Source organism: Crotalus tigris, unplaced genomic scaffold (genome assembly GCF_016545835.1).
Source record: "Crotalus tigris isolate CLP2741 ecotype Arizona unplaced genomic scaffold, ASM1654583v1 scf7180000019104.112062, whole genome shotgun sequence".
Classification (NCBI taxonomy): Eukaryota; Metazoa; Chordata; class Lepidosauria; order Squamata; family Viperidae; genus Crotalus; species Crotalus tigris.
Genome location: NW_024097377.1, coordinates 69,218 through 91,900, shown reverse-complemented (window position 1 = coordinate 91,900; position 22,683 = coordinate 69,218). Strand labels below are relative to the sequence as shown.

At 38.5% G+C, this 22,683-nt stretch overlaps 1 protein-coding gene across 1 annotated transcript in view; it reads right to left on the bottom strand.

Moving 5' to 3' along the window:
• Window positions 1–161: 161 nt before the first annotated feature.
• The window catches only part of LOC120315416 (IQ domain-containing protein M-like), a 65,028-nt gene continuing 42,506 nt past the window's right edge, over window positions 162–22,683 (bottom strand). The window contains exon 6 of the mRNA XM_039359711.1: window positions 162–334. Within this exon, the coding sequence (XP_039215645.1) occupies window positions 162–334 (173 nt within the window). The remainder of the gene's footprint in view (window positions 335–22,683) is intronic.

Here is a 22,683-nt window from a genome sequence, read left to right as displayed (position 1 = left end):
GAAGACCATGTAGCAAAACCATGATTTGTTGAAAGGTTGGTGATCTAAGAAAAGTGTATCAAATGGTCCATTTCCATTTACAAAAGTAAACAACAGAATTATGATGATACATGACAATTGTAGAAATCCGAACTAGTAACACTCCTACAAAAGGAATCCATTTAAAAATGGTTACCTAGATACATGTAAGAATCTTCTCCATCAACAATTGGTTTCACCCAGGTTGACCGAGGAGCAGTTGCTGTTATCAACTTGAGACCAACAGGGGGATACAACATGAATGCAATTTCAACTACTTGAGTCTTATTAAGGCTTATGTTTTTTGAACCAGAATCTGGAAAAAAAACAGATTTTTTTGCAATAAACAACAATTTCAATTCTATATCATTTCATTTATTTATAGAATTCATTGCCACAAGATGTGGAACTGTCACTAGTTAAAAGAGAGATAAGATGGAGAATAAGCATGTGCCTGTCATCTCACATAGCTATAGTATATAGTACAGAATTTTCCAATTCATCAGTGACAGCATTAAACTGATACTAGATTCTGGAAAATAAGAGAACAAGTTACTGCCAGTTTTTATATGAGGAACTGGATACACAGTATATGTTTATTATGTTAATCAGGGCATCCATTCAAATTAAAAGGAAATCAGATGAGGAGGAGAAACACATAATTGCTAGTCATCTTGCAGTTTATCGTATAACCTTTACGACTATCGTGTTTCTTCTAATATTTGCCACTCAGTAATTTCCAACCATTTTTTTCCAATCGTGTCTTATGGTACATAGCACACCAAGTAATATGTATTCCAACTTCTGAGCAAAACTATGGTAAACTGGGTGGGAACATTCTGTAACTGTAATTTCTTTACCTTTGTGTTATCCAAAAGGACCAGAATTTGGTTCTGAAAATATTATTCTGTAATCACAGACACTTGTTGATATTAGAAGGTCATAAAACAAGCATAACAATATGAAATTTCCAAGATGACCTTTGCTACCTCTAATATTAATTGTAATAAGCATGCAACGTTTGATGAAAGAAATTAATAAAATCTTTACCCATTTCTATATATATATTTAAGTTGAGATGTTTAATATTTTTCTTACCATAATAAACACAAACTTTTCTTCTATATAAAGAAAAGATAATATATCAAGTAATACATAATGGCTGTATTGTACAAAATATCACATGTTGCAATATAATATAGAAACTATTTGGTTTAGCATATATATTTTAAGAATCCAAGTTTGACAAGCTAAGTCCTCCAGATATACTGAACCTGAATTTTTATCTTAAACTATCAAGTGGAAACAGATTGCTATTCTGGTCCAGATTGAGGCAGGCTGAAATAAATAAAGTTACATTTTAGCCAAAGTTCTAGTCCAAACTAATAAAATGAATGTCAAGAACTCTTAAATATATAAGCTCTGAAAATATTACCACAGAAACCATTTTAGTGATGGGGTTTATTTTCTTCAACATGAAATAAATGAATATCATATATTTTGTCACATCATTTTTATTGAACAGTCCAGTTCATTAGTAATAAAAATGGTAAACACAGCCATTCATTCATCAACATGAAAACTACTGTATTCATATGCTAACAAAAGGGAATGCAACAAACACTGCCTTTATTCCTAAATTAATGAAGCATCTGTTGTTTAATTATGTCTTCTTAAATAGAAATGTATCTATAAGCACATTAATGAAGATTCATAAGGTCAAGACTAGCAGGTGAAAGTGAAACTGTTTAAAAAGTCATTTCAAGGCATGTCAGCAAAGGTTTGTAATTAGGAAAAACAAATAAAAGAAGTTAGAATTGCTAGTTTGGAGAATATAGCACCTTTCTTCTGCCAAAATACAGTCCCATTATGGTTCTGTAACAGAAGGTAAAGGATGGGATTGCAATATGTGAACACATTATGCAAGAGCTAACAACCTTTGTCAGATCCTGTTAACTCTTTATGGAGTGCCATTTCACATATTGTAACTTGGACCAGGAGGATATGATTACAGTTACTGCATTAATGCATGTTCATGGATAGCATCAAATAATTAAAGAAAAAAACTGGCAAAAAAGTAGGAGCAGAAAATTAGAAAGCCTTCAAATATGAAGAAAAGACATTTGTTTTTTTTTTAAAAAAAATTGTTTACAATATACAATATTACAAATTTACATTGTATCAAACCTACTGAATAAAATTCACAATATTTTACTGTTTTATTCGGTAGGTCTGATATAATGTAAATTTGTGATATTCAAAACATTTCAGTTTTTAGGCATTCACATTTCAAGAAGCTTGTTTTGGGATTAAAACAAAACTTAGTGCTTTAAGTGGCATCAGTTGCCTACTCCAAGTATGCCTGCTATTTAATTGGATGTTGTGTTGGGACTTATGGCTGAATTGCTTTTCTTCAACCTTGTTCTAGCTTAACCAGCATAGTGTCAGGAACTAGTTATATCCCTGCTGCTATGGGTGATGGAGTGTTGAGAAAAAACAGCAGTTAAGCACATGGCCATGCAGAAGATTGCTTGTAGTTGCATTCCTGCCAAGCTACTTGGCAAGTTATTGCTTTTATTTTTTAAAAGTCTTTCTATAGGAAAGCTGAAGGTCATGTTGGTGGGTGGCTGCAATTTCTACTGGGTTTCACACAAAAATGTTGCTAATGCTGTTGAGCAGAAATTAGAATCATGTTAATTTAGTTGTTTTGAGCTTTGTTTTACTTTTCTGTGTTTATTACTATGCTGAATTTCTAAACAGCATTATAAAATGCCAAAACTGAAGATTCTGCATTGCCTCTTGTGCTCCTGTGCTGCTAAGTTTTTGTTTTCTTTAACTTCTGCAGTGTGTATGGTTATATGTATGTTGATGGATAAGAATGTGACTATGTATAGGGTTACATGAGATTGTTCTTGCTCTCTTGTGAGCTTTTTGAATATATTTTACCTGCTGGGTATAGAACAGATTTTTGCTAATATATTGTAATTATAAAGCAAAAATGTAAGCACCACATTGGGTACAGCATAAACATATTAATAATTTTTTGCCTGCCAAATGTTCTAAAGTAGGTAAATGATGTAGATCAGTGGTTCTCAACCTGTGGGTCGGGACCCCATTTGGGGTTGAACGACCATTTCACGGGGGTCGCCAGACAAGGCTGTCCGCCATTTTTTCCCCCTTTCCTTTGGCCACGCCCCTGGCACCCGGTGATGTATAAGTGGTTGGGGGTCACCACAACATGGGGAACTGTATTATGGGGTCGCGGCATTAGAAAGGTTGAGAACCACTGATGTAGATAATATGTTAGTTTCCTTATAGGCTAAGGGGCTTTATTTAACAAAGTGAAGATTGGTTCTCTAGCAAGAAAGCCAAATGTTCTTGTTAAATTTGTTTTAATTCTAGTCTTTCAGAAATGTTTTTAAACAATACCACTGGATGGTTTTATGCAGATTGGCTGGCTGATAGCTTGAAGCCCCATCTATTCTCGTAGTAGTTGTATGAAAAATAAAAGAGCAAAAAAATCATACTATAGTGTATTGTTTCCTATAGCTAAAATATTGAAATGTGTTTTGTTTCAACTACAAATGGAATACTTAAAAACTGTTTCATTACATCAAGACACAAACCATACAGAAAGCTTAGGTGGCATGTTTTAGTTGGAGATATTCTATTCCAATCTCAGCAAAACCTGTTTTCCATTTTCATTTATCACCATACTGTAGAAATACTATAAGAAGTTCTGGCCTGATGCTCACTTATACAAAATAATTCAATTTTCCATTGAGAATTCAGTCTAAACAAAGAAGGCATACCTGCTTTAATAGGCAGTATAAAAATATTGAGCTCCTCAATAAAAGTTAACTTCATTTTGTTTTTTCAGCATTTCTTTAACCAATACACTACATTTGCTATCATAAAATTCTAATGAATAATTAAAATGGCAAGTGGTTGGGTTTTTTTCTTCCATTCAATTGGTTCTGAATTTTGGAAAGTGCCTAGATGAGGGGTCCCCAACCCCCCAGTCCATGGACCAGTACCGGGCCACGGCATGCCAACAACCAGTCCACACAAACAAGCAAAGCCCCATCCACAGGATGCAGGCAGTACTCAAAACCACGCACCTTTCGGTCCATGGAATAACTCTCTCCACGGAACCAGTCCCTGGTGCCCAAAATGTTGGGGACCTCTGGCCTAGACAAGTCCTTGCAGTTTTCTTAGTAAGTTTTTTTCAGAAATGGTTTGCCATTGCTTCCTTCCTAGGGCTCAGAGAAAGTGACTGGTCCAAGGTCTAAAGTGGACCTAAGGTAGAACTAGAACTCAGGCTCTCCCAGTTTCCAATCTGATGCCTTAACCTTTACACCAAATTGACTTTCAAGTAGGTGCTAGCAAATGATAAAAAGTGTATATATTTTTTCTTGACAAAAAATCATAAAATAAAATTACAATTTGCATGATTCTACAACAAGAAATGTGATGTACAGCATCCTTTTCAATCATACAGACATGACTATGAGTGGCTCTTGATCTTAGGGAAGCTTTCCTTAGCCCATTAAACAATTTAAGTCTTTAATCATCATTGTGGAGTGAAAGTTTTTTGTTTTTTTCTTCAGGCAAAAAGAAGAGAAGTGTGGGGAAGAAGCAGAGGATTATATGGTATACAGAAGGTGGTATGTGTAATGCATCATCATTATTATTAATGTTTATTGCTAACTTGGTCAAATGGTCAAGGCACCAGGCTAGAAAGTAGGAGACTGTGAGCTAAAGCCATTAAAGCCAGCTGGGTGACTTTGAACCAATCACCACTCTCGTAGCCCAACCCACCTCACAGGATTGTTATTATGGAAAAATAAGAGGAAGGGTGCGTCAGATATGTTTGCTGCCTTGAGTTTTGTAAAAATAATAAAGATGGATACAAATAAATAAATAAAATAACAGTATTTAAACATATTTGTATTATACCCCAAACAGTATTTCTGGTCTCTATGATCAACAGAAATTTTCCTCAAACTATAGTATTTTATTAAAATGTGAGCATAATTTGCAAAAGATTAATAAACAATTTGTCTGCAACAAAAGGTGAATGACATTAAATTGATTTCTCTGAAAGCTGTGACTTACATTATTAATTAGACTTCCCATTGTGCAAATGATTAATAAGAGAAGGAAAGAGATTCAGTCACACACAGAAGGCAAATACGAGAATCTTTTAATAAGAAACCATTTGTACAATTTCAACGTAGCATAATAAAGTTATTGAGTACTGTTGAAAATGTTTGAAAATAGTTTACTGTACATTTAATGTGGGTTCCCTCCATTAAGAGACCCCACACACCTACTTCACAGTCTGTTTCTGTTGCTCCCTTCTGGGAGGAGATTTCAAAGCATTTCTAGCAGGACTACCAGATTCCGTAACAACAGATTCCGTGTCACGGTCCAGGAGCCGAGTGCAAATGATTAGCGGTTGCATTAGCGCTTTGCATTAGTGGTTGCATATAAGCTTTCCCAACGACTACCGTTTACTCCCTGATGATGTCAAGAGCTCTTGACGAAAGCTAGGTTCAGTAAATAAAAATCTTTTATATATTTATATTTTTATTCTCTTGGTGATCGACTATTTATTGATTTTAACATGAACATACCCAAAAGTCATATTTTTACTTGTATAGCTGATTGTTATGACAGAGCAGTATTGCTCACGGCCAGGCGTTGGGGAAAGCTTGCATGCCACATCTCGGCTTGTTACAAACAACTGACTTTTTTGCAACGTGTCTACGGGAGGATTTACCACCCAAATCATTGAGGAGAAGACCCGCACTGAACTCAGTAGAATGCCAGCAGGCACTCCGGCAGTATCAACGCCGTACGGTGCGGGCACTCATCAATGACCAGCACAGGCGTGTGGAGACTCTAGAGCTGTGGGTCCGACACCATCGCGAACAATGTGGATTGGACCTAACGGAACAACACTTCCAATTGCTCCACCAGCACATCCAACTCAGGGCTGAGAAAATTGGCCAACAAACTACCACACGACTCCGGAACAAGACCCATACTTTACGTGAGTTAAACAATAATGAGTTTATGGATAAACTGGTGCACAATCTCTCTTCTATAAGGCTAACCCACTCACAGCTCTTCTTGCTGCAACGTGATGTAGGACATAACCTCACGGATGCCCACTTGTTGGATTTCATAGCAGCATTGGAACCTGCCATGCATCACGGGGAAATAGGGGAGCACTCCAGAAATTATATAAAACAACAGGTCACTGGACTGCTCATGCACCATAGGTGGCATCAGACGTTATCCAGAGATGAGATAGAGGCCCTAGAACAGCTTAAGAACAACAGTTCTATAATTGTGTTACCAGCAGACAAAGAAATGGCCACGGTGGTACTGGATAAGGCAGTCTATGTGACCAAAGCACTGGAGTTGCTCGATGACAGAATGGCCTATAGGGTCGTTAAGAGAGATCCCATGACAACAATGAGGAACAAGATTAACAAATTATTAGACAAGCTTAAACGTGCCAAGAAAATAGATGATGACACCTTGAAGAAAATACATCCCAATGATTCAGCACTTCCTAGGTTCTATGGGCTGCCAAAAGTCCACAAGGAAGGTACCCCACTCCGCCCCACTGTTTCCTTTAAGGGCACACCAGTTTTTGGACTGGCGAAATGGCTCAGTGGGCATATCTCCTATCTGGTGGATGGCAGCCCCACAACAGTTAAATCCTCAGAGGAATTTCTAGAAAGAATCAAGGCACTGAATGTGGAGGAGGATGAGGTGCTGGTCTCGTTTGACGTTACATCACTGTTCACCTCCATCCCCTGTGACCTTGCCATCACTGTTCTGAAGAACCAGTTAAAGAGACGGGAAGAGACTCAACATCGAGACTCCCTGAGAGTAGAGGACCTGGTAAAACTCACAGAAATGTGCTTGGTGACATATTTAACTTTTCAAGGTGTCACATATGAGCAGATAAAGGGCACACCCATGGGCTCCCCTATATCTAGCGTGATACAGAGGAAGTTCTCCAGCAACTGGAACATGAAGCTATGTCCCAATACTAGCCCAAATTTTGGGCCCGGTATGTAGACGACACTTTTGTCGTTGTTAAACGATGCCAAAAAGCTAACTTTATGGGAATACTCAATTCGGTTTATCCGGATATTGGGTTTACGGTGGAGGAGGAGAACCGGGGCTCAATAGCCTTCCTAGATGTACTTGTCCAACGATCATTAGAGGGCCCAGTAAGTATGAAGGTCTATCGCAAACCCACCCATACGGATCGAATCCTCCACTATAACAGCAACCATCCAGTATCCCATAAAGTTAGCTGCATCAGAACGCTATTTAAGTGTGTACTTTACATTGCAGCACGGTGGAGGCTAAGGAGGAAGAGAGGAGATATTTGTACCGGGTTTGCCGACTCAATGGGTATCCACTATGGTTTATAAGACGCCATAGTAGTATACCTGGACCCCGACATAACCATCAGGAAGAACCACCCCAAAGACAGGCAACATGCATTTCCCTACCGTATATTAACAATGTGTCCAAGGCCACAGCCAGACTGTTGGCCCCCCACAACATAAGAGTGGCACATAAACCTGACCAGACTCTGCGATCAAAGATCATGCACCCCAAAGACCCCCTCCCCACCGCAGAAAGATCGGCGGTGGTGTATAGAATTGATTGCATAGACTGCCACAGCAATTATGTGGGGGAAACATCAAAAAGATTGAAGACCTGCTTGCATGAGCACAAGTTGGCGATCAAGAGGGGCGAACAGTATTCGCAGATCTGGTCACACATGGCCGAAAGTGGCCACAGCTTTGACTTTGACCACACACAAATCTTGGCCAGTGATGCCACGAAGGGGGGCCGTCTGCTAAAGGAGGCCTGGTTCTCCGGGGAAAATTCTATCAACCGCCACATAGACATGTGCCCAGCACAATGGACATTACAGACATGGCACATGAACCGCCGTTTGAACCATTGGAGAAGACCAAGGCACCGACCATACAACTGGGAGAAGAACAGGGCACCCCCCATATGGCACGGTCAAACAGACACCCTTTTAACATCTGATCAGGACGGCATGACCTTAAATAACTCCCACGAACGGCAGAGATTCATCGGAAGCCCGACCATTGACAACGGAGAAATTTCCCGATGAATAGAATGAACGGACGTGTTGTGACAACCAGACCACACCAGGAAAGAGAGAACAACCCCCCCCCAACTGATCCAGTAAGAGAATGGAGGATCGTGAGATGGATCGTTACTAGTGTATCCACAAGGAATTTTATCAGAAACACAAGGGGAGAAGTGATGGACCTGACAGCACACAAACGGAGATAACAACCATAGAAAGGGAGGGGAGAATGGAGAACGTGGTACGGGATAGAACACCTAAGCTGCGATTGCACATACCGAGGATATCAGATTACCCCCCGATGAATGGAACGAACAACTGTGTGAGGACAATTGAGCCAGGCTATAAAAGAGAGAACAGTCCTGTGCTGACTGATCCGAAAAGGGAACAGAGAATCACAAATAGGGTATTCCCAGCGACACGATGGAGAGATCTCCCAGTGAAAGATGAGGACGGAAGATCCAGACGCAATGAACAGAAGACCCGACCAAACACGAACTAAACAACGACAGACTGGCACATGTACACTTCAAAACGGTTGCTCCCAGGAACACGGGGGGGGGGGAATGGCGATGGATGTAAGGAAGTACAAATTGAGACAACAGACGGGAGGGAGAATAGCATAAAATGGGATGGAACATGTGAATCATGATCACAGAAGACGGGGGGATCGGACCGTAACTCAATTAAGACAATTGGAGGAACTAGGAGGAAACAGGAGACAACATACATACCCCCCTAGCAAACAGAACCATGGGCAAGAGGCTGGTGGGAGGGAAATAACCTCCATCCATAAGGGAAGTGAAAGTATTCCAGCCAACCTTAAGATTAGCGAAGGAGATATGCGCGATGGAGCACAGAGAAGGAGTAAGAAAGAACTGCACCCTGATGCAAGACACATACTCAGATTACAGCACGCTCAACTGGGAGCCGTGACACAGTCCAGGAGCCGATTGCAAATGATTAGCGGTTGCATATAAGCTTTCCCAACGACTACCATTTACACCCTGATGATGTCAAGAGCTCTTGACGAAAGCTAGGTTCAGTAAATGAAAATCTTTTATATTTTTATATTTTTATTCTCTTGGTGATCGACTATTTATTGATTTTAATATATAATAATAATAATAATAATAATAATCATCATCATCATCATCATCAATGGTGATAAGCTGGGAGAAGTTAATATCAAGAGAGGAATATTTCAAGGAGATTCATTATCACCATTACTATTTGTTATTGCACTGTTTCTTCTGTCAACAATACTGAATAACTCAGGACATGGCTATCAAACATCAAAAACATCTGCTAGACTATCCCACCTCCTCTACATGGATGATCTGAAGCTGTATGGAAAAACATCATCTGAAATAGAATCGCTGCTCAACACTGTCCGTATATATAGCCAAGATATTGTAATGGAGTTTGGCTTGGACAAATGTGCCACACTTACTATCAAACAAGGAAAAATAGTGAAAACTGAAGGAATCAAGATGCCCCACGAAAATAACATTAAGAGTCTGGATGAGGAAGAGTACTACAAATACTTGGGTATCCTTCAAGCTGACAACATCAATCACACTGAAGTCAAGAAAAAGATTAGAGGTGAATACATCAAGAGAGTGAAGAAGATCTTAAAGTCCAAACTCAATGGAGGAAATACCATAAGGGCAATCAACACCTGGGCAATCCCAGTCATTAGGTACACAGCTGGAATAGTGGACTGGACTCAAGCAGAACTAAAAGCAATGGATAGGCAGACCAGAAAAATAATGACAATGAATCATGCCCTTCATCCACGCAGTGACATTGATAGACTTTATCTACCAAGGCAAATAGGTGGGCGTGGAATGCTACAAGTACATCAGATGGTTGAAGAAGAAAAAATGGCTTTGGAAGAATATCTGAAGAACAATGATGAAGATGCACTGAAATTAGTATATCAGGAAGGCTTACTAACTACTGGAGAGACCAAACTGGCCTACAAGAAAGATCAAATGAAGAACAGAATAGAGGCATGGGAAGACAAAGCACTACATGGCCAATACATTAAAAAAATAGCTGGGAAAGCAGATAATAATAAAAACCTGGCAATGGCTAAGAGCAGGAAAACTGAAGAAAGAGACCGAGGGACTAATTCTGGCTGCACAAGACCAAGCCTTAAGGACAAATGCATACAAAGTCAAAATTGAGAAGACAGCAACAGACAGTAAGTGCCGCCTATGCAAAGAAGCTGAAGAAACAGTGGACCACTTGGTAAGCTGTTGCAAGAAGATTGCACAGACTGATTACAAGCAGCGGCATGACAAAGTAGCAACAATGGTGCATTGGAAGATCTGCAAAAAATATCATTTGCCTGTAAGCAAAAACTGGTGGGATCATAAAATAGAGAAAGTCATAGAAAATGATAAAATTAAACTGCTCTGGGACTTCAGAATTCAAACAGACAAGCACCTGCAACATAACACCCCAGACTTAACAATTGTCGATAAGAAAGACAAAAAAGTCTGGATAGTGGACGTGGCAGTGCCTGGAGACAGCAGAATAGAAGAGAAAGAACTGGAGAAGATAACAAAATACAAAGACCTACAAATAGAAATAGAAAGACTGTGGCAAAAGCAAGCAAGGGTAGTACCAATAGTCATAGGCTCCTTGGGTGCAATCCCAAAACAACTGGAGCACCACTTGAACACCATTGGCATTGACAAATTCGCTATTAGTCAATTGCAAAAGGCAGCCTTATTAGGAACTGCTTCCATCCTGCGACGATATCTGTAATACCATCAAACATCCACATCTGCCTATCCCAGGTCCTGGGTAAGGACTCGATAGGTAGACAAAATGCCAAATCCAGTCTGAACATCTGGCTGACTGTGCGATGATCCATAATAATAATAATAATAATAATAATAATAATAATAATAATAAATAATAATATAAGTCATTAGATACACAGCTGGAATAGTGGACTGGACTCAAGCAGAACTAAAAGCAATGGATAGGAAGACCAGAAAAATAATGACAATGAATCATGCCCTTCATCCACGCAGTGACATTGATAGACTTTATCTACCAAGGCAAATAGGTGGGCGTGGAATGCTACAAGTACATCAGATGGTTGAAGAAGAAAAAATGGCTTTGGAAGAATATCTGAAGAACAATGATGAAGATGCACTGAAATTAGTATATCAGGAAGGCTTACTAACTACTGGAGAGACCAAACTGGCCTACAAGAAAGACCAAATGAAGAACAGAATAGAGGCATGGGAAGACAAAGCACTACATGGCCAATACATGAAAAAAATAGCTGGGAAAGCAGATAATAATAAAACCTGGCAATGGCTAAGAGCAGGAAAATTGAAGAAAGAGACCGAGGGACTAATTCTGGCTGCACAAGACCAAGCCTTAAGGACAAATGCATACAAAGTCAAAATTGAGAAGACAGCAACAGACAGTAAGTGCCGCCTATGCAAAGAAGCTGAAGAAACAGTGGACCACTTGGTAAGCTGTTGCAAGAAGATTGCACAGACTGATTACAAGCAGCGGCATGACAAAGTAGCAACAATGGTGCATTGGAAGATCTGCAAAAAATATCATTTGCCTGTAAGCAAAAACTGGTGGAATCATAAAATAGAGAAAGTCATAGAAAATGATAAAATTAAACTGCTCTGGGACTTCAGAATTCAAACAGACAAGCACCTGCAACATAACACCCCAGACTTAACAATTGTCGATAAGAAAGACAAAAAAGTCTGGATAGTGGATGTGGCAGTGCCTGGAGACAGCAGAATAGACGAGAAAGAACTGGAGAAGATAACAAAATACAAAGACCTACAAATAGAAATAGAAAGACTGTGGCAAAAGCAAGCAAGGGTAGTACCAATAGTAATAGGCTCCTTGGGTGCAATCCCAAAACAACTGGAGCACCACTTGAACACCATTGGCATTGACAAATTCGCTATTAGTCAATTGCAAAAGGCGGCCTTATTAGGAACTGCTTCCATCCTGCGACGATATCTGTAATACCATCAAACATCCACATCTGCCTATCCCAGGTCCTGGGTAAGGACTCGATAGGTAGACAAAATGCCAAATCCAGTCTGAACATCTGGCTGACTGTGCGATGATCCATAATAATAATAATAATAATAATAATAATAATAATAATAATAAAATAATCTTAAAGGATACCCAAGTATTTGTAGTACTCTTCCTCATCCAGACTCTTAATGTTATTTTCGTGGGGCATCTCGATTCCTTCAGTTTTCATTATTTTTCCTTGTTTGATAGTAAGTGTGGCACATTTGTCCAAGCCAAACTCCATTACAATATCTTGGCTATATATATGGACAGTGTTGAGCAGCGATTCTATTTCAGATGATGTTTTTCCATACAGCTTCAGATCATCCATATAAAGGAGGTGGGATAGTCTGGCAGATGTTTTTGATGTTTGATAGCCATGTCCTGAGTTATTCAGTATTGTTGACAGAGGAAACAGTGCAATAACAAATAGTAATGGTGATAATGAATCTCCTTGAAATATTCCTCTCTTGATATTAACCTCTCCCAGCCTCTCACCATTGATCTGCAACTGTGTCTTCCATTGTGCCATCGATCTTTGCACAAATTTTCTGATGTTTCTACTGACTCCTGTTATTTCTAGGCACTTTATTATCCAATCATGTGGCAGAGAGTCAAATGCCTTTTTGTAGTCAATCCATGCACATTCAGGTTGGTCTTCCTTCTCTTGCAGTTTTCCAAGATCATTTTGTCTATTAGGAGTTGATCTTTTGTTCCTCTGCTATTGGGGCGGTTTCCTTTCTGCTCAGGTGGAAAGAGATTGTTTCAACTAGATGAAGGCAAATAGGTGGGCGTGGAATGCTACAAGTACATCAGATGGTTGAAGAAGAAAAAATGGCTTTGGAAGAATATCTGAAGAACAATGATGAAGATGCACTGAAATTAGTATATCAGGAAGGCTTACTAACTACTGAGAGACCAAACTGGCCTACAAGAAAGACCAAATGAAGAACAGAATAGAGGCATGGGAAGACAAAGCACTACATGGCCCAATACATGAAAAAAATAGCTGGGAAAGCAGATAATAAAAGACCTGGCAATGGCTAAGAGCAGGAAAATTGAAGAAAGAGACCGAGGGACTAATTCTGGCTGCACAAGACCAAGCCTTAAGGACAAATGCATACAAAGTCAAAATTGAGAAGACAGCAACAGACAGTAAGTGCCGCCTATGCAAAGAAGCTGAAGAAACAGTGGACCACTTGGTAAGCTGTTGCAAGAAGATTGCACAAACTGATTACAAGCAGCGGCATGACAAAGTAGCAACAATGGTGCATTGGAAGATCTGCAAAAAATATCATTTGCCTGTAAGCAAAAACTGGTGGGATCATAAAATAGAGAAAGTCATAGAAAATGATAAAATTAAACTGCTCTGGGACTTCAGAATTCAAACAGACAAGCACCTGCAACATAACACCCCAGACTTAACAATTGTCGATAAGAAAGACAAAAAAGTCTGGATAGTGGACGTGGCAGTGCCTGGAGATAGCAGAATAGAAGAGAAAGAACTGGAGAAGATAACAAAATACAAAGACCTACAAATAGAAATAGAAAGACTGTGGCAAAAGCAAGCAAGGGTAGTACCAATAGTAATAGGCTCCTTGGGTGCAATCCCAAAACAACTGGAGCACCACTTGAACACCATTGGCATTGACAAATTCGCTATTAGTCAATTGCAAAAGGCGGCCTTACTAGGAACTGCTTCCATCCTGCGACGATATCTGTAATACCATCAAACATCCACATCTGCCTATCCCAGGTCCTGGGTAAGGACTCGATAGGTAGACAAAATGCCAAATCCAGTCTGAACATCTGGCTGACTGTGCAACGATCCCATAATAATAATAATAATAATAATAATAATAATAATAATAATAATAATAATAATAATAATAATAATCTTAAGGATACCCAAGTATTTGTAGTACTCTTCCTCATCCAGACTCTTAATGTTATTTTCGTGGGGCATCTTGATTCCTTCAGTTTTCTTATTTTTCCTTGTTTGATAGTAAGTGTGGCACATTTGTCCAAGCCAAACTCCATTACAATATCTTGGCTATATATATGGACAGTGTTGAGCAGCGATTCTATTTCAGATGATGTTTTTCCATACAGCTTCAGATCATCCATATAAAGGAGGTGGGATAGTCTGGCAGATGTTTTTGATGTTTGATAGCCATGTCCTGAGTTATTCAGTATTGTTGACAGAGGAAACAGTGCAATAACAAATAGTAATGGTGATAATGAATCTCCTTGAAATATTCCTCTCTTGATATTAACCTCTCCCAGCCTCTCACCATTGATCTGCAACTGTGTCTTCCATTGTGCCATCGATCTTTGCACAAATTTTCTGATGTTTCTACTGACTCCTGTTATTTCTAGGCACTTTATTATCCAATCATGTGGCAGAGAGTCAAATGCCTTTTTGTAGTCAATCCATGCCACATTCAGGTTGGTCTTCCTTCTCTTGCAGTTTTCCAAGATCATTTTGTCTATTAGGAGTTGATCTTTTGTTCCTCTGCTATTGGGGCAGTTTCCTTTCTGCTCAGGTGGAAAGAGATTGTTTTCAACTAGATGAAGGCAAATAGGTGGGCGTGGAATGCTACAAGTACATCAGATGGTTGAAGAAGAAAAAATGGCTTTGGAAGAATATCTGAAGAACAATGATGAAGATGCACTGAAATTAGTATATCAGGAAGGCTTACTAACTACTGGAGAGACCAAACTGGCCTACAAGAAAGACCAAATGAAGAACAGAATAGAGGCATGGGAAGACAAAGCACTACATGGCCAATACATGAAAAAAATAGCTGGGAAAGCAGATAATAACAAGACCTGGCAATGGCTAAGAGCAGGAAAATTGAAGAAAGAGACCGAGGGACTAATTCTGGCTGCACAAGACCAAGCCTTAAGGACAAATGCATACAAAGTCAAAATTGAGAAGACAGCAACAGACAGTAAGTGCCGCCTATGCAAAGAAGCTGAAGAAACAGTGGACCACTTGGTAAGCTGTTGCAAGAAGATTGCACAGACTGATTACAAGCAGCGGCATGACAAAGTAGCAACAATGGTGCATTGGAAGATCTGCAAAAAATATCATTTGCCTGTAAGCAAAAACTGGTGGGATCATAAAATAGAGAAAGTCATAGAAAATGATAAAATTAAACTGCTCTGGGACTTCAGAATTCAAACAGACAAGCACCTGCAACATAGCACCCCAGACTTAACAATTGTCGATAAGAAAGACAAAAAAGTCTGGATAGTGGACGTGGCAGTGCCTGGAGATAGCAGAATAGAAGAGAAAGAACTGGAGAAGATAACAAAATACAAAGACCTACAAATAGAAATAGAAAGACTGTGGCAAAAGCAAGCAAGGGTAGTACCAATAGTCATAGGCTCCTTGGGTGCAATCCCAAAACAACTGGAGCACCACTTGAACACCATTGGCATTGACAAATTCGCTATTAGTCAATTGCAAAAGGCGGCCTTATTAGGAACTGCTTCCATCCTGCGACGATATCTGTAATACCATCAAACATCCACATCTGCCTATCCCAGGTCCTGGGTAAGGACTCGATAGGTAGACAAAATGCCAAATCCAGTCTGAACATCTGGCTGACTGTGCGATGATCGATAATAATAATAGTAAAGTTGGAAGGGACCTTGGAGGTCATCTAGTCCAACCCCCTGCTCAGGCAGGAAACCCTACACCATTTCGGACAAATGGCTGTCCAGTCTCTTCTTAAAAACTTCCAGTGTTGGAGTATTTATGCTTCTGGAGGCAGGTTGTTCCACTGATTAATTGTTCTCACTGTCAGGAAGTTTCTCCGTAGTTCTAGCTTGCTTCTCTCCTTGATTAGCTTCCACCCATTGCTTCTTGTCCTGCCTTCAGGTGCTTTGGAAAATAGCTTGATTCCCTCTTCTATATGGCAGCCCCTGAGATATTGGAATACTGCTATCATGTCCCCCCTTGTCCTTCTCTTCGTTAAACTAGACATACCCAATTCTAGCAACCGTTCCTTATATGTTTTAGCCTCCAGTCCCCTAATCATCTTTGTTGCTCTTCTCTGTACTCTTTCTAGAGTCTCAACATCTTTTTTACATCGTGGTGACCAAAACTGGATGCAGTATTCCAAGTGTGGCCTTACCAAGGCATTGAAGAGTGGTATTAATACTTCACGTGATCTTGATTCTATCCCTCTGTTAATGCAGCCTAGCACTGTGTTGGCCTTTTTGGCAGCTGCAGCACACTGCTGGCTCATATTTAAGTGATTGTCTACTAGGACTCCGAGGTCCCTCTCACAGTTACTACTATTGAGCATGGTGCCACCTATGCTGTACTTGTGCATTTGGTTTTTCTTGCCTAAATGTAGAACCTTGCTTTTTTCACCATTGAATTTCATTTTGTTAGTTAGTGCCCAGTGTTCAAGTCTGTCCAGATCCTTCTGTATCTTAAGCCTGTCTTCTGGAGTGTTGGCTATTCCTGCCAGCTTGGTGTCATCTGCAAATTTGATGAGTTCCCCATCTATCCCTTCATCCAAATCGTTGATGAAGATGTTGAAGAGCACTGGGCCCAGAACAGAGCCCTGGGGCACCCCACTACACACTTCCCTCCATATAGATGCAGTTCCATTGAGGACCACTCGCTGAGTACGGCCGGTCAGCCAGCTACGGATCCATCTGGTGGTGGTTCTGTCTACCCCACATTTTTCTATCTTGTCAAGTAGTAGGTTGTGATCTACTTTATCAAATGCCTTACTGAAGTCCAAGTAAATTATGTCCACAGCATTCCTCTGATCCACTAATTTTGTCACTTGGTCAAAGAATGCAATAAGATTTGTCTGGCATGATCTATTTTTGACAAACCCATGTTGGCTTTTAGTAATGACTTTGTTTGCCTCTAGGTGTTCGTTGATTCGTTGTTTGATTATCTTTTTCAGGATCTTCCCAGGTATTGAGGTCAGGCTTATAGGTCTGTAATTTCCTGGATCCATTTTTTTTCCTTTTTTGAGGATGAGAATTACATCAGCTCTTTTCCAGTCCTCTGGTAGTTCCCCTGTGTTCCAGGATCTTTGAAAAATATAGTTCAGTGGTTCCGATATCACATCTGCCAGTTCCTTGAGAAACTTGGGGTGTAATCCATCTGGTCCTGGCGATTTGAACTCATCTAGGCTGGACAGGTGCTCCCTAACCATTTTCTTGCCTATCTTAACTTGTGTTTCTGTTTTGTTTTTTATGGCACTATTTTTGATAGGTTGGTCTGTTTTTTTCCTTTGTGTAAAGACAGATGCAAAAAATGAGTTAAATAGTTCTGCTTTCTCCCTGTTGCTTGTCACCTTCTTGCCACTTCCACCCACTAATGGACCAATCATTTCCTTCACTTTTTTTCTTGTTTTTTACATGTTGAAAGAAGCTTTTTTGTTATTTTTGACTTTTGTCGCAAGCCTTAGTTCATTTTGAGCCTTGGCTTTCCTCACTTCATCTTTGCAGGCTCGGGCTATTTGCTGATATTCTGACTTAGTTATGTTCCCCTCTTTCCACTTTCTAAACTTGTCCTTTTTATTTTTCAATTTATCAGAGAGTTCTTTATGCAGCCATGCTGGTTTCTTTTGAGAGTTGTTGTTTTTCCTCTTTGTTGGTATTGTGTTAGACTGTGCTTTTATTATCTCATTTTTCAAAATTTCCCAAGCTTCTTAAGTTGTTTTCCCCTTGAGGATTCTCATCCATGGAATCCTTCCCAAGCCCTCTCTAAGTTTATTGAAATTAGCTCTCTTGAAGTCCAAGACTCTAGTTTGACTGTGTTCTATTGCTTGTGCTTCCATAATGATGAATTCTAATATTGCATGATCACTTCCTCCCAGGGTTCCTATGGCTTCAACACCGTCTATCATTTCATCTCTGTTAGTGAGAATTAGATCCACAATGGCTAATCCCCTAGGTCCCTTCTCTACTTTTTGGGAGACAAAGTTGTCTGCTAGGTTTGCCAGGAACCTGTTTGATCTTCCACTTGGTGCGGAGTTTGTCTCCCAGTTGATGTCAGGGTAGTTAAAGTCCCCCATTACTATTGTGAGGTGCTTCCTACATACCTTAGTTAGCTGACTAGCAAAAAGTTCATCTATTTCCTCTGTTTGGTTGGGTGGTCTGTACTATACACCTATGGCAATGTCATTTTTCCCACCCTTTTATATTGACCCAAATGCATTCAAGACAGTTTTTATCATTGTTGTGTTCTATTTCTGTAGAGATATATATACATCCAAACTAGACTGTGGTGTTTCTCTGGGCAATATATATGTGTGTATGTGGGTATAAGCATAATTTATTTATTTTTTGGGTCACATTTATGCGGTGTATACTGGAGGTGGTTATCCTCTGACAGCTGTATGCAACAAAATCTCATTTTAATGTATGCTGATTAGTGTACATTTAAAGTGACAATAAAGTTATTCTATTCTATTCTATTCTATTCTATTCTATTCTTTGAGACATTTAAATATACAGTACATAATTATTATGGAATTACATACAGTATCTTATTCTAACATATATCCAGAAGCAAGCCACCCTTAGATATTTAAGAGATATTTCAAGAGCTCTAAAAAACATGACTAGTTTTAAGAGATAAGAGATTTTGCTAATAATATCATTGTCCTATTCAAATATATGTGATTAAGACATTGGATAGAAACTTGGAGTCTGTAAGTCCTAGACTCACCTGAGGCTCAAAGCCAATTGAGTAGGTTTGAGCTAGACATTTTCTCTCAATACTAGGAGGGAGGCAATGGCAAACACTTACAGAAATCTCATCAAGAAAACTGCAGGGATCAGTCCAAGCAATCTCTAAAATTCAGACACAGTTGAATGGAAGGAAAAAAACCACAGCTACTTAGCCAACTGACCAAGCACTCACCAGGAGCCAACATTGACTTTAAGGCAAAAAAAAAAAAAAAGGCACTCTATTCCAACAGGATTCACAACAACTTACATTGCTTTATTGAAATAAAAGAAATAAAATACAAAAATTGTATAATAAAATGAAAGAATAAGAGAAAATTATTATAAACATTACTAAAGATTTTTGTTTACTTTAATAGATGTGTAATATTAGAGGTTAAGATGCTATTGAACTTCCCCTAGCTCTAATCAATATAGGCTGTAGAACAAAATGTTAACAATTGTAAACTCTCATATGGAGAGCTATAATTTAAAATATTTGCAGTACTACATTTTTCATAAGGCATTTTTGAAATATACATCTACTTTAAAGATAACCAATCACATATTTAGTTAAACTGTTTTATGATTCATTTATAGGAAACACAAGTATTTTCAAAATCCACTATTACCATGAAAATAAAAACAAAAATTTAGTCCCAAAGGATTCAAGAAAACAATTTTACTATATAAATAGCTAACTCTATGCCAACTAAAGAGAAACTTCCTAACACTGAGGACAATTAACTAGTGGAACAGCTTGCTGTCAGAAGTTATAAGTGTTTCATCACTGGAGGTTTTTAAGAGACTGGACAGTCACTTGTCTGAAATGGTATAGGACAGTGGTGGCGAACCTATGGCACGGGTGCCAGAGGCGGCACTCAGAGCCCTCTCTGTGGACACGTGCGCCGTCGCCCCAGTCCTAGGCCTTCAGCTGGGTTTTATAAAACCTTTTCACTTTAGGACTCCGCCGCCGTGTGCAAAAAAAAAAAGTTCAATCAATCAGTCAATTTCAACTTCTTACAGGAAAAAAAATCTTGCAAAGTTGAAATTGATTGATTGAACTTTTTAATCCCACCCAGTCTGCCGTTACCACCACAGCCACGCCCAGCCAATGGGCCACACCCAGCCAACGGGCCACACCCACCCGGCACCTGACGATGCATAAGTGTTTTTGGGTTGCAGTTTGGGCACTAGTCTCTAAAAAGTTCGCCATCACTGGTATAGGATCTCCTGCTTGAGCAGGGGGTTGGACCAGAAGACCTCCAAGGTCCCTTCCAGCTACATTCTGATTGAACTACAATGGTTTTAATTGTGAAAAGAATGCAAATTATCTTGTAATACAGAGTTCTGCTGAGCTTTGGAGTACTTAATAAACTCAAACACAACTCTGTTATTTGAATTAAAAATAACAAAGTAGATGATGTATCAAAATAATTTCAAGTTCTTATTACAAGTGTGGGCATCCTAATCCAGTAGACGGCAAAATGACATCTAACATGTATTAATGTCTTCCCAATTTTTACTGTATGCTGTATGCCTATTTGGTCACCAACTGTATGCCTATATGATCACAATCCAAATTATTCCCTAGGAATAATTGGATTTTCAAGTGTAATAGTTCAAATAAAATACAAAAAGGGCAAATTTCATATTGGAGAATCCCCTAGCCTAGTTGTTGGCACAACAGAAAATATGTTGATTTATCCAAGAGTGTTAAAATATTCATATAATAAACATTTATAATAATTTTACTGAAAACGTTAATAAGAAGAGACAATTCAAATTAAAGTCAGGAGGAAAAGAAGAATAAAGAAAGAAAATAGAAAGTACAAAGAAAAAGAATAAAAAAGAAATAGAAAGAAATAAGAAAAAAGAAAAGAAATATTTAAGGAAGAAACAATCTGCATCAAAAGTACCAACAAATTTAGTCATTATTCACATACCCCAATAAGGTTACATGCAAGTATTTCTTCTTCCCATTACCCATCCCTTATTCATACACAAATCCATAAATCATTAATATTTCAGTCCTGAATCAGCAAAAAGTCAATAAAGTCCCAGAAATTTATATAAATGTCTCTTGTTTCAACCTTTGTCAAATAAAATAACTTTGTATTCCTTTCTTTTCCTTCTAACAGTCTTAGTCTTTAATTCATTCAGATGTTGTTATAGGATTTAATTTCTCTTCAAATTTTCTTTTTCCTATCTCCAAGGCTCCTACAAGGCTTTAGCAAACCTTTTTTGTAAATCCAGTGAGGAATAATTATTCAGGTCATTCACTTAGCTCAGTGTTTCTCAAACTTGGCAATTTGAAGATATGTGGACTTCAACTCCCAGAATCCCCCAGCCATGACTTAGTTCATCATTTGTATTTCCTCTTTAACTGCCATATAATTCACATTTGCTTTATTTTCTCATATTTCAACTATTTCTTCATTTTCTATTATTTCTGCATCAGGTGAAGTGTTGTTTTTTTCCAGCTTTTTATTCTGTAGATCTTCCAAGCTACTCTTTCACATCTGTCACTTCTTAACAACTTTTCGAAATAATCTATCTATAGAAACAGACATTGTAGCTACTGTTTTCTAACCTCATTCTTTAAAAATATAATAGTATTTCACACACCATTTTCTGTCCTAATGCTCACCAAAACCAAAAATTAATCTGCCTTAAATCATAACAGAAATTCAAGACTTTGATTTATATTTATATTTATTGAGAAGGTGTTTTTTGTATATTTATTTCCAAAACCTTATAGAAAAAGTCTTAATGTTTCAGATTTGTCTGTTCCCTTCATTCATTCATAACTTTCTTAAGTTAAAGCCTCCAAGTTAGGAATGCAGACATATCTATTTAAAACAGAAGTCTTACATTCACCCAGAAAGGCTACTGGCCCTAGATTACATTAAGCTCTCTACTTTCTTTATTCATATATTCAGTGGAATTTTTTTTGTTATACGTTTTGGTTATTTTACAAATCCTAATCAGCAAAACACCTGATAAATATACTGGTGCAGGCTGATATACCTGATCAGACTGAAACACCTGATATTTTCATTGATAAAGTAAGTATGAAGTAAAATGGATCCCTTGAACATCTTTTCAACCTACCTGCCTACAGTTCAGATTCAGAAATAGAGTCAGGGTTATATCATTTTGCCAATACATTCTTTTTACAACTCCATCCCATACCCAGGCATAAATAACTTCTGCCAAATAAGACATTCAAATAATTTTATGTTTTTCAGAAAACTTTTACAGCCCAATTCTGGGAACAGCTTTTAAAAATATATTCCAATACTAATGTGGCCAAGAAGATCTTTTGAAAATTAGCAAGGACACATTTCTATCTCTTTCATACCCACTCAGAAATAAACAATGTGAAAAACATTCTTCTCACATATCTATTCGGAAATGGCTTTCATTAGACTCTGCAAGGCACATGTAAGGCATACATACAGACACAGACACACACAGAGAGACACAAACACCATTCTTCGGGCAAAAATATCTTCACTGTCACATAGTTATAAAGTTCTTTCATGTTGTACCATATCTTTACCAATGATAGCAAAGACCATTAACAAATCTCGTTTTGCTCATGGCTATTGCTCAAACAACTAACAAACTACAAAAGCGCAAGATACAAAGGGAATAGCAGCCCAAAATTTCAGATAAGAAACAATTGACATTAACAACGTGGTCTT